At 51.7% G+C, this 11,796-nt stretch overlaps 4 protein-coding genes across 4 annotated transcripts; all 4 read left to right on the top strand.

Moving 5' to 3' along the window:
* Window positions 1-477: 477 nt before the first annotated feature.
* AAFC00_003139 (uncharacterized protein) lies at window positions 478-2,327 on the top strand (the record flags this gene model as incomplete). Its single annotated transcript, XM_069342570.1, has 3 exons — window positions 478-613; window positions 676-1,551; window positions 1,606-2,327. The coding sequence occupies 3 exons, from the start codon at window positions 478-480 to the stop codon at window positions 2,325-2,327; spliced, it is 1,734 nt and encodes a 577-aa protein (XP_069199074.1).
* A 3,323-nt stretch (window positions 2,328-5,650) lies between these two features.
* AAFC00_003140 (uncharacterized protein) lies at window positions 5,651-7,259 on the top strand (the record flags this gene model as incomplete). The annotated part of the gene is made up of 2 exons (XM_069342571.1): window positions 5,651-7,129; window positions 7,185-7,259. 2 exons carry the CDS (start codon window positions 5,651-5,653, stop codon window positions 7,257-7,259), a joined length of 1,554 nt encoding a protein of 517 aa, XP_069199075.1.
* A 1,108-nt stretch (window positions 7,260-8,367) lies between these two features.
* AAFC00_003141 (uncharacterized protein) lies at window positions 8,368-9,210 on the top strand (the record flags this gene model as incomplete). The annotated part of the gene is made up of 3 exons (XM_069342572.1): window positions 8,368-8,515; window positions 8,579-8,700; window positions 8,761-9,210. 3 exons carry the CDS (start codon window positions 8,368-8,370, stop codon window positions 9,208-9,210), a joined length of 720 nt encoding a protein of 239 aa, XP_069199076.1.
* A 513-nt stretch (window positions 9,211-9,723) lies between these two features.
* On the top strand, window positions 9,724-10,825 carry AAFC00_003142 (uncharacterized protein; the record flags this gene model as incomplete). Its single annotated transcript, XM_069342573.1, has 2 exons — window positions 9,724-10,381; window positions 10,452-10,825. 2 exons carry the CDS (start codon window positions 9,724-9,726, stop codon window positions 10,823-10,825), a joined length of 1,032 nt encoding a protein of 343 aa, XP_069199077.1.
* Between the last annotated feature and the right edge of the window lie 971 nt (window positions 10,826-11,796).

Here is an 11,796-nt window from a genome sequence, read left to right on the forward strand (position 1 = left end):
CGAGCTCGCCGTTAATCATTAGGTCGCCAGCACGTGGCGGTGATGATGAAGTCCACTGTTATCGTCCGATAAGGATCGGAGACAAGGCCGTGGGCTTGATAAAAGCCGAAGGGCGCCGTTCAGTCTCTATTGGAGACCAAGGCCGCTGCCGAGGCCGCCCTGTAGTTGCCTGCGTTGCCCCTGTGGCTGCCTCCGCTGTCTCCGTTGTCTCCGTGGTTGCTTCCGTGGTTCTCTCCATGGCGCCTGTCCCGTCATTGCTTTGAGCATCTCGTCATCTATTTCAGTATTTGGCGTTTGCAGACTCCCGTCTCCCCCACACTCACACATCTAGGTACGGAGCACAAGTACATGTGATGTGGTACCAGTCCAATATCTTACATTAAGTGCTTCAAATCTACAATAGCCGTACACTCGTTTACATTGGCCTACTTCGATACCTACAAGCTCGATACTAAAGGAGTCTGAAAGGGGGTAATCATGGATAAGCTTACCATTAATGACGACGAGCAATGGATCAGGGAACAAGGCGTTCCTAGCAACGATCAACCTTTCATTCAGAAATATTTCCAAGGTCGAGATGCCTTGGTAGCTGAAGAGAAAAAACAGCGCAGTGGTTCGTAGGTGTGTTTATCGAACAAGGTAACAAAGATCTGACCCTGACTTTTGTGTCATTAGACCATGCCTTCACGCAAACTTTGTCACCCATGGCCGCTGAGGCTTGTGCTATCGTTTCAGCCATTCGATTCGAAGAACAGCAGACCCTGTGGACAAAAGACTATGAAGATAGCCTAGCATCTGCCACTCCAGATGTGTTTCCTGGCATGATGTTCTCTTTGGCTCGGCCAAGAATCGAGCAATCTAACTTGTGGAAGATCGTCAAGAAGATGCCAAAGGGCGCCCTCCTACATTGCCACCTTGAAGCTATGGTTGACCTAGACTGGCTCATGGAGCACGCCTTTAGTCTCGGAGGAATCCATGTGCAAGCAGATGCTCCTCTTGATACTGAAATGTCGCAATCGCTCACGCCCTTCAAGTTCAAGTGGCTCAAAAACAGTAGAAACTCAGATGTTTCCATTTGGAGCAGTTCATATGTACCAGGGACGTATGTCCCTATTACACATGTGGCAGATAGCTTCCCCGGTGGTGGCACGGAAGGTTTCAAGCTGTGGCTGAGAGCAAGGTCGACCATCACCCATGAAGAGTCTCTAGCTCACCACCACGGCCCAAACGATGTTTGGCGAAAGTTTCAGTCCTGCTTTGGTATCGTCACCAGCTTGCTGCATTACGAACCAACATATCGAGAATTTCTGCGCCGCATGTTTCGTCAATTGGTGGAGGATGGAGTTCGATATGTGGATATCCGATCGGCATTCCTCATTCCCTTCTACCAGAAGGGTAGTGAAGAACCAGAGGAGGACTTCGAGTATATGCTCGAAGTGCTAGAAGAAGAAATCGACGCTTTCAAGCGATCAGAAGCTGGTAAGACCTTCTGGGGTGCAAGGATGATCTGGACCGCGATACGACACTTTGATACCAGGAAAATCATTGAAAGTAGGTCCACAGCATGTACCCCGACGTGCGAAACGTGCGCTGATACTACTTTAGGTATGCAAGAGTGCATCGTGATGAAGCAACTGTTTCCTGATCTCATCGCTGGGTTTGATCTCGTAGGACAAGAGGACATTGGCAGACCTCTGGCAGACCTGATACCAGAGCTATTCTGGTTTAAGAAGGCTTGTGCTCAGTCTGGAGTCGATATTCCCTTCTTTTTCCATGCGGGTGAGACCTTGGGTGATGGAGATTCAACAGATGAAAACCTGTTCGATGCGATCCTCTTGGGCACACGCCGCATTGGTCACGGCTTCTCTCTTTACAAGCATCCTCTACTCATCGACATGATCAAAGAGAAAAAAATCCTCATCGAGAGCTGTCCCATCAGTAACGAAGTATTGCGACTGACTGGCAGCATCATGTCCCACCCTCTACCGGCGCTGCTCGCCCGTGGCGTTCCAGTGGCACTATGTAATGACGATCCCGCCATCCTTGGGCATGGCCACAGTGGCATGACGCACGACTTTTGGCAGGCGCTGCAAGGATGGGAGAACCTGGGCCTTTCGGGTCTGGCCAGTCTTGCAGAGAACAGTGTACGCTGGGCTTCATTTGAGGATCTCAATGCCAAAGATTGGGGCCAGGATGTCAAGGACGGTTTGTTCGGAAAGCGCGTCAGGGCACAGCGACTCAAGCAGTGGGCAGAGGAATGGGAAAAGTTCTGTCAGTGGGTGGTTTTGGAGTATGGAAGTGACCGGGACCTGGAGCCTGACGAGTAGTAATAATCGGGGCACGTAACGTATATGGGCTGGTATTATGCTTCAATCATTTAATTTTGGTTGGTTGGCGTTGGGGACTGCAAGTGCGGTACCACAAAGACAGTAATCGAATACAAGACAAGTAGTTAATCTCAAGTAGTTTATCTCAAGTAGTTTATGCGGACAAGAATATCCATCGAACAATACTCTAGTCTGACGATGAAGCATTCCCACGAGTACTTAGTCTATGGAAGCTCACTACCTGCGACTCATCTCATGGTTCTTGAACATCACGGCGAATTGGACAGGGTTAGCCTCCAGACATCAGACATAATTTCCATACTTCCAGAACTGCACGACGAATGACATGCATGTTGTGCACCATATGATTACGACACCTCGGTCACTGCGTGCGATGATACCTCTCCTGCATAAGCACTCCAGTATCTACCAAGACTGTTCGTGGGATCCCACGGTTATCACAAGACAGCGTCTGTAACTAAGCGAGAAATTGGATACCTGCCTCCATTAACAACCAGACCACTATTGCATGTCTCAAACCGCCAGAGCCACAGGACATGGACACAGAAACATCAATAGCAATGCATATCCTACAAGCACGGTGATGCGCAAGACAATACACGATAGTTTATCATAGACTTTGCCCGAGACCACGAGAGAACGCGACATGACTTGACCAATAGCAGCTCGGCGTCACGACCATGTGTTTCCCTTGCCCTCGTCTGTTGGTCTCGCGCTTTTGCCGATACTCGAAGTCTGCTGTGTTCGATTCGATCTGTCCTGACGATTTTCAACGAAAGAGATCCTGACCGTACCTGGGTTAGTTCTTGACACCCTCAAGAACCATTCAATTGACTTTTCTCGCGTCATAGGTGCGGGCAAGGAAGGGGGGGGGGCGATAAGTTCGCCATTGCGGATGAAAGGTGGTTATATGTCTTTGTTATATAGTGATCGAGGTTGAGTGTCTATAAATATGTGAAGCGCTGGCTTTTGTTTAATCATTTCCTACATTTCTTTTGGCTATACGTATGCTGCACGATGCTGTCATCCATGAATGTCGTTCTCTCATCCTGGGCAGTGTATGCTCTAGCCGGTCTATGCTCTGCGCACCCTAACGAACCGCGCTCGGCAGAAGCAGTACCTCTGCATAATACGACAAACGCCGTCCACTCGATCGATTGCAATGGTAGAGCATACGCATATCATGAACTGGCTGGATATGGGTTCGTGCCTAGTGACGCCCGCGATAAGTTCGGCGACACGATCGGTGGGGTCGGATCTTCCATCTCTATCGACAAGAAGTCATGGACGAGGAAAGGGGACCGCTATACGGGTGTCCTCTGGGCTTTGCCTGGTAGGTCGCATATCACCCGAGTCACTCATCGCCACAAGTCAATTCAGCTCATCATCTGGTGTAGATAGAGGTTGGAACATCCAGGGTACACTGAATTATCAGAACAGGGTTCACAAGTTCTCCATCGAGCTTCTGCTTCGCGGAATTGCCACCGTCGATGACCCCTCGCCTCCGAACCTTAGTTTTCAATATACAGACATTATTCTCTTCACAGGACCCAATGGTTCGGCTGTCTCTGGATTGGACGCGGATGCAGATGGACCATATCTCAGCTTTGACGGCACTGACCTGCCACCGACCACATATGTTGGGGATGGATTTGGTGGTAATGGAACCGGAGGACATCGTGTCTCGATTGATTCAGAAGGTCTTGTACCGAATGCTGATGGGTCATTCTGGGTTTCGGATGAGTATGGGCCTTATATCTATAAGTTCTCGAGGACTGGCAGTATGCTGGAGGTAATACGGCCGCCCAACTCGTTCATTCCTTTGCGCAACGGGACCGAAAGTTTCAGTGCAGACTTTTCCATACTATGATCCGACGATTGAGGTCTTTCCGGCGAACAACCCAAGTGGTAGAAGCAACAATCAAGGGTTCGAAGGTTTGACCGCATCGGCAGATGGCAAGAAGCTCTACGTGCTTCTCCAGTCAGCATTGAATCAGGAAGGCGGGCTGAAGAAGAACCGCAGATACACGCGATTTCTCAAGTACGACATCTCGGGAGCGAAGCCAGAGTATGAGGCCGAGTATATTGTACCTCTTCCACTCTACGGCAGTGGCTCTGTTGCTGCTCAATCTGAGATTCTATTGGCTCGCGATTCTAATGCCGGAAGAGGGCAAAGCGAGACCCAGAGCTCATATCGGCATATCGATGTAATTGACATCTCCAACGCGACAAATGTCACGAGTGCTGTGAATGACGCCTTCAATGGCTCCATTGCAAGCACCACAGGAACCTTACGCACAGGGATTCAGCCGGCCGCATACTGTAGCTTCCTTGACATCAACAGTAACAGCCAACTGAATCGATTCGGCGTACATAACGGAGGGGATTCTGACGCTGGCTTGTTGAACGAGACATGGGAGTCTTTGGCTATAGTACCAGTCAACAACTACGATCCTGATAGCGATGAATACTTTGTCTTTGCGTTCAGCGACAACGACTTCATCACGCACAATGGTGAGTGAAGCAGAGAAGCCTGATACGGCAGCGAACTGCCCCAAATGACCGAACCCAGGATATCTGAATTCTGGTCGATACCAGTATGCCAATGCGTCGGGCTACAATCTGGACAACCAGGCTTTGGTCTTCAAGGTGTCGCTTCCAAGAGGGGCCCGGCCTTCTTAAGAAAGATACAAGAGTAGATACGTGATACCAGTGATCTTTGCACAAGTAGCAACTTGTTCTGCACTGAATATGGACGACATTAGTCAATGGCATGCTTGCATTTCAGATGCTCGATGAGCATCGCAGTTCTTTGTCTTAGTCAGGGACGCGAGTATGACAAAGAACGTGACTTCTAGATCAAGACAAGACACTCCAGTATAGAGGAATGTTCAACATCGTCCGAAACAAAACATACATGTATATCGCAATGCACAAACACTCAATCAATAGCATCGCGTGTTCGAGCACGCCAGAAGAAGCCGAAAATAGAAGCGTTGCGTTGCACTTGCACAGGCAAAAAATAGAAAGGTGACGTACTTTTGTGTATGTCGGCGGTGGCTAATGCGTAATGAATGGCGGGGCAAGTTTCAAAGGCGGAAACCTTGAGAGCTTCTCCCTTTCACCCAATCTCTCTATTATTCCATTACTGTATATAGTCAAGGTACGCTACTGCTACTGAAACAAAGAAAAGCTTTTACAACACTGGTCTTTTTGACTTTCTATATCATCTTCTGTCTATCCTCCTCCTACCCCCGATCCCACACCGACATCTTTGTGCAACAACAACACAGGCAAGCAGAATGGCAGCGGCTATCAAGGACATGGCGAGTGGAATGATGGAGAAGCTCCACCTGACCTCGAAGCACACGGAGGAAGCGGCTCTACCAGAGCCCTCTGCCGACGAGGTCAAGGAGCTCCGAGAAGCATACACCAAGGCTGGCCAAGAGCAGGTTTTTGCCTTCTGGGATATTCTGGAGAAGACCGAGCAGGCCGCATTATATCAGCAGCTCTCTGGCATTGACCCCGAGTACGTCAATTCCATCACAGACAGAGCATTGAACCCTCCCAAGGCCGAGTCCGAGGATGCTACGCCAAAGCTCGAACCCCTCCCGGACACCGCCCTGTCGTCCATCTATGACTCGGCTTCAGGAGACCTCAGCAAGTGGTATGATGCCGGTTTGCAATATGTCGCCAACGGCGAGGTGGGTGTGGTGCTTATGGCTGGAGGTCAGGGCACTAGACTGGGCAGTTCGGCGCCAAAGGGCTGTTTCAACATTGGTCTGCCCAGTGAGAAGTCGCTCTTCCAGCTACAGGCAGAGAGAATCTGGAAGATTCAGAAGCTCGCAGAGCACAAGCACAACAAAGAGAATGTCGTAGTGCCATGGTACATCATGACAAGTGGCCCGACCAGGAAGCCTACCGAGGAGTTCTTTGAGAAACACGCATATTTTGGGCTGGAGAAGGAGAATGTTGTTTTCTTCGAGCAGGGAACTCTACCCTGCATTTCCAATGACGGCAAGATTCTTCTCGAGACCAAATCAAGAGTTGCTGTCGCACCTGATGGAAACGGTGGAATCTACCCTGCCTTGATCGGTACCGGCATTGTTGCAAACATGAAGAAGAGAGGCATCAAGCACATTCACGCCTACTGTGTCGACAACTGCCTTGTGCGTGTCGCCGATCCTACATTTATAGGATTCGCGGCATCCAAGGAGGTGGACATTGCCACTAAAGTGGTACGAAAGCGCAACGCAAAGGAGTCGGTCGGCCTCATTCTGCAAAAGAATGGCAAGCCTGATGTTGTCGAGTACTCGGAAATTGATACAGAGACGGCAGAGGCCAAGGACGCCAAAGACTCGAGCCTCCTCAAGTTCCGCGCGGCCAACATCGTCAACCACTACTACTCTTACGGCTTCCTCGAAAGCATCCCGGAGTGGGCTCACAAGCTTCCTCACCACATCGCCAGAAAAAAGATTCCGTACGTCGATACCGAGAAGGGAGAGACCATCAAGCCCGAGAAGCCGAATGGCATCAAGCTCGAGCAATTCGTGTTTGATTGTTTCCCATTCCTCTCCATGGACAAATTTGCTTGCATGGAAGTGAAGCGAGAAGACGAATTCTCGCCCCTGAAGAACGCAAGGGGCACTGGCGAGGACGACCCTGATACCAGCAAGCGCGACATCTCAGCCCAAGGCACCAGGTGGATTCAGGCAGCCGGAGGCGTTGTGGAGAGTGAGAATGCGGATGCCGGTGTGGAGGTATCACCCAAGATCAGCTATGTGAGTCGGCAGCCAGAGACACATGCCGAATTTGTTTACTGACCAGAATGAACAGGGCGGTGAGGGACTAGAGTTCCTACATGGTCGGACTTTAAAGGCACCGGCTGTTATCGAGGTGGAGAAGCAGTAAAGACTATCGTGCACGGATCATACCAGCTCACAAGACTGCGCAGTAGTGGACGGAGCGGACTACTGTATGTGACAACTGACCAGTCAATGGAAGCGAGCTGCGGGTTATATGGCGTGTTGGAGCACTGATATTTCTACCATGTTCTCTGTTTTGGCCAATTCGATCCGACACGGACACACATTAGAGATGACTGATGAAAGAGTTTATTACCTTGAGAGGCTGAACCTAAGTCAAATATGCTGGATGTTCGAAACATGTACAAGCACAGCGTCTGCTTGTGTATTCTTAGGGTTGACTGATCCGCCGTCCTTGGTGTCCTTTTGCTTGTCCGTCCTGGCAAGTTCTGGGCGGGCGGCATGTGAAGAGGGAGACCGTGCACGATGGTGTGGATCCCGGCCGATGGGCGACCGCCGTGTGTTTCCAACTTTGATGCGGCTGCTCGACTCTTACAAAGAACTCCCCACGTTTTTGTCTTGGTGTGTTTGCTGCGAAGTACGGTAGTTTTACGATTCCTCGGTGGAAGAAAGAGGAAGAAGAAGCCGAAGCAGAAGAAGTAGAAGAAGAGTAGAGAGAAGAGAGAGAGAGTTGCTGCGGGCAGGAGTGTTTCATCCTCTGGACTACCAAGTGTGTAATAGCTCTCGCTCTTATCATTTCCATCAGCCGACCGGCGCACCCAACGTTCGTCGCAAACACATTGGAGCGTTGTCATACTGATCCTCGGGTCGTTGGACAGGCACGGAATATTACCCATAGCGGTATCATAAGGTCAGTCGCATAATATCGACCTTGTTTCTGCAAATGTTCGCATCACCGTCCATTCCGACTGCGCCAGAGCTTCAGCATGCGCCGAGTTGAAGCTGTTGTGTTTGGTTGGGAGTGACTGCCCTCCGTTATCGCCGCCTGCCTCCGCTACCACCAAATCAACACACGACCACGTCGACTTGGTCTTGGATTTTTCTTATTCTCTACCGCTGCAAGAATCTCTCATGCTGTCGTCTGGCGCTGTACCGAAACATGCATTTCTTTCAAATGACCTGCGGACATACGAGTTGAAGAAGTAGTGTTGACACAAGCGGGCTGTCCAGTTTATACATCCAAGAGAGCAAAGATGTCTTCCCTCTCTCGTCGTGCCTGCTACAAATGTGGCAATGTCGGCCACTACGCCGAGGTTTGCTCCTCGTCCGAGCGTCTCTGCTACAACTGCAAACAGCCCGGACACGAGTCGAACAACTGCCCCCATCCACGCACCACCGAGGGTGAGTTGTCTCCGGCGGCCTCGGGTCGACTGGACATGAAAATGCTGATGTGAGAATACACAGGCAAGCAGTGCTACCACTGCCAGGGTCTTGGTCACGTCCAGGCTGACTGCCCCACCCTTCGCCTGAACGGAGGCGCATCGAACGGACGCTGCTACTCCTGCGGTATGGTCGGTCACCTTGCAGTAAGTCTTGTTCTACGACAGTCTCCGACGCCGAACAAAAGCTGATGACATGTTCTACAGCGTGCCTGTCCCAACCCCGCTGTTCCCGGCGTTGGTCGCGGTGCTGGCGGTCCTCCTCGCGGAGGCTTTGGTGGCTTCCGTGGCGGCTTCGCTGGCGGTGCCCGTCCGGCCACTTGCTACAAGTGCGGTGGTCCCAACCACTTTGCTCGCGACTGCCAGGCCCAGGCCATGAAGTGCTACGCCTGCGGCAAACTCGGTCACATCTCGCGCGACTGCACTGCCCCCAACGGTGGCCCATTGAACACGGCGGGCAAGACCTGCTACCGCTGCGGCGAGACCGGTCACATCTCTCGCGAGTGCCCCCAGGCCGGGATCAACGGTGACGGTGCTACCGCTGCTGCTGCTGCTGCTGCTGCCGCCTCCGCCTCCGCCGCCGCCGCCGCCGCTCCCGGCACTGGCCCTGTCCCTGTTGCTGTCGTGCCCATCGTCCCCGCGCCAGTTGTGGCATGAAAGGGATATGTGTGCTTGGGTGACATTTCTAAGTTGGAAAGCAGAACTGGCATGTTTGAAAGCCTCTAGCAAGCATATATGCATGAATTAATGCCCTTGAATAACTCATCGGACAGCTGCTCGGGCTGACGAGGCTAATTTTGATCACAAATCGTATCAACATGAAGAAACCTCAGGTTTCTGCTATGGCAGTATTTTCTCTATTAAATCTCTCGTCCTTTCTCGTGGGTTTTCGGTCTGCCGTATAGATAGATGTAATTGCAAAATGGGTGGAACCGCTGAAGCGTGTTTGGATCCTCCGCTCCGCAAAGCTTATCGCCTTATCAGCAACTTTTCATCTGCAAAGCAAAGTGGAAGTGATTGATTACACCAGCGTCAATTTCATTGTCGCAATCCAAGTTATTTTCTTCCTCAGCATCTCACAATTGCGAATATTGTATCCTAATCCCCGTTGATATTCATTTCCGTCGACGACAGCCTAAGGATCGAAAATAACGAAAACAGCCAGCAAGCATGGCGCCCGCAACAGCGTTGTCCACAACGACAACGACGACGACGACGACGACGACGACGACGACGACAAAACCAGCACGAAAAGACATCCCCTCGACAGTCCACGACTACACCGTCCTGCCTTTGATCCTGCCGCCGACCGCTTCTCTCCCGAAACCCACGACGCACTACCTGTACCTGCGGCCTCACGACCCCAAAGTGCCCACAGACTCGACGCCGCGCCAGGTCTTCCTCGTCAACGTCCCCGTCGACGCAACAGAGACGCACATCCGCTCGCTGTTCGCCGATGCCGCGCTCGGGGCCACGCGCATCGAGAGCGTCGAGTTCGAGGGCGCCAGACGCACAGGTGTAGGGCGCAAGGTCACTGCGCCTGTGGCTGGGCCTGGTAGCGGCGGCAGCAAGAAGAGAAAGAGAGGGGCGGATAAGGAGAGCGTCGACGCCGTTGTCGAGTTGCCTGATACGTGGGACAGAGAGGTCAGGGGCAGCGGCGCTACTGCTGTCGTCTGCTTCGTCGACGAAGCGAGTAGAGACGTTGCGCTCAAGGAGGCCAGGAAGAGAGCGGTGGCTTCGTCAAAGACAACGTCGCCCAAGAGCGCAGCTGCTGTGCTTTGGGGCAGTGGTGCAGTCGAGGACAAGGTGCCTGCTCTGGGCTCTGCTCGTATGTTTCCTTTCTTTCCTTTCCACTTTTGACATTTGCTATTCCGAAGCCTGAATACTCATCATTACAGGCTACCTGACCCACCACACCCTCCGCTACCCGTCCGCCTCGACGCTACAATCCAACGTAGACGCATACATGACCCAGTTCGCCGCGCAAGAAGCCGCCCGTGTCCGCTCCCTGGCAGCTCAACGCTCCGTGCCCGACGAAGACGGCTTCATCACCGTGACGAGAGGAGGTCGCGCCGGCCCCGCCAGACAGGAAGAGGCGCAAGAAAAGGCCGAGAAGCAAAAGGAGAAGAGCATGGGCAAGGAAGACTTCTATCGCTTCCAGATGCGCGAGAAGAAGAAGGAGAGGGCGGGCGAGCTCATGAGGGGCTTCGAGGAGGACAGGAGGAGGGTGGATGAGATGAGGGGACGGAGGAACAAGTTCAGACCCAACTGAGTCTTTTTTCTTCTCTCTTCGTTTCATTATTGAAGCATTTTAGGCATTGGGTGGGAAAGAATGACATTTGATCTTTTCAGCGAAAAAGCAAGCGCAGAAGAATCATCGATTTCTAGACCGACTCCTGGCATTCATTTCCTCCCTCCAAGACAAAATTAATGCAACAAGAGAAGCCTTGCTATCCGACAGAGACGACAATACCGTTCCACTCAACCCCTACAAGGAGAACGACAAAAGAGCCCGCACTCTCTCCTCTCATCCTCGACAGAAAAGGTTGCAAATGTCAGATACTCGCGACAGCATCTCGCGACAGGACAAAGGCTTGTCCAGTGCAAGCCATGGCTCTTCCCATATCTATCCGCCCCCAACGAATATTCTCGTGGCGAAAGGGACGGAGTAAACTGTAAACCAATTGTTCTTATCCTGTATTTCTGGAGTGTCTCACCTACCTCAAGGATTACTCTGACTACTCTCGTCTCATAATCCCTGCTTCTTGCCACATGTTCTGCTGATGCTAGTGCTACAGTATGTATGTACTACTCGAACACCCTTGACCCAGTAGCCATGCCGTGCCATGTCATGTTGTCACTTTCCACGTGTCTTGCTCATATGGTTGGGTAGGTGATTCAACCTCACCAAATCAATACACCAGACCGTAACGCGATTGGCCAGGAGCTCGTTCCGCCGGAACTCTCGATAGAAAGCGCAAGGTAATATAACAAGCGACAGCACCATGACCAATTCGGAGCAGCAATAGCAGCAGCAGTGATGCAAGCAATATAAAGGCAAGGGAACAAGACCAAAGACAAGGACAAGGTTCCGGTCGGCCTGAGATCTTTGGGAGAAGAACGAGAGGGGCCAAGGTAAGGTAATATAAAAGCAATCAATCAATCGAGCCCTCTTTTCTTTCTCTGCTCTTTGTTTCTCATCTGCCATGGTCCCGGACGCATGGGTGCATGGCATCGAGGTGC

Source organism: Neodothiora populina (assembly GCF_041146345.1).
Source record: "Neodothiora populina strain CPC 39397 chromosome Unknown canker_contig_15, whole genome shotgun sequence".
Lineage (NCBI taxonomy): Eukaryota > Fungi > Ascomycota > Dothideomycetes > Dothideales > Dothioraceae > Neodothiora > Neodothiora populina.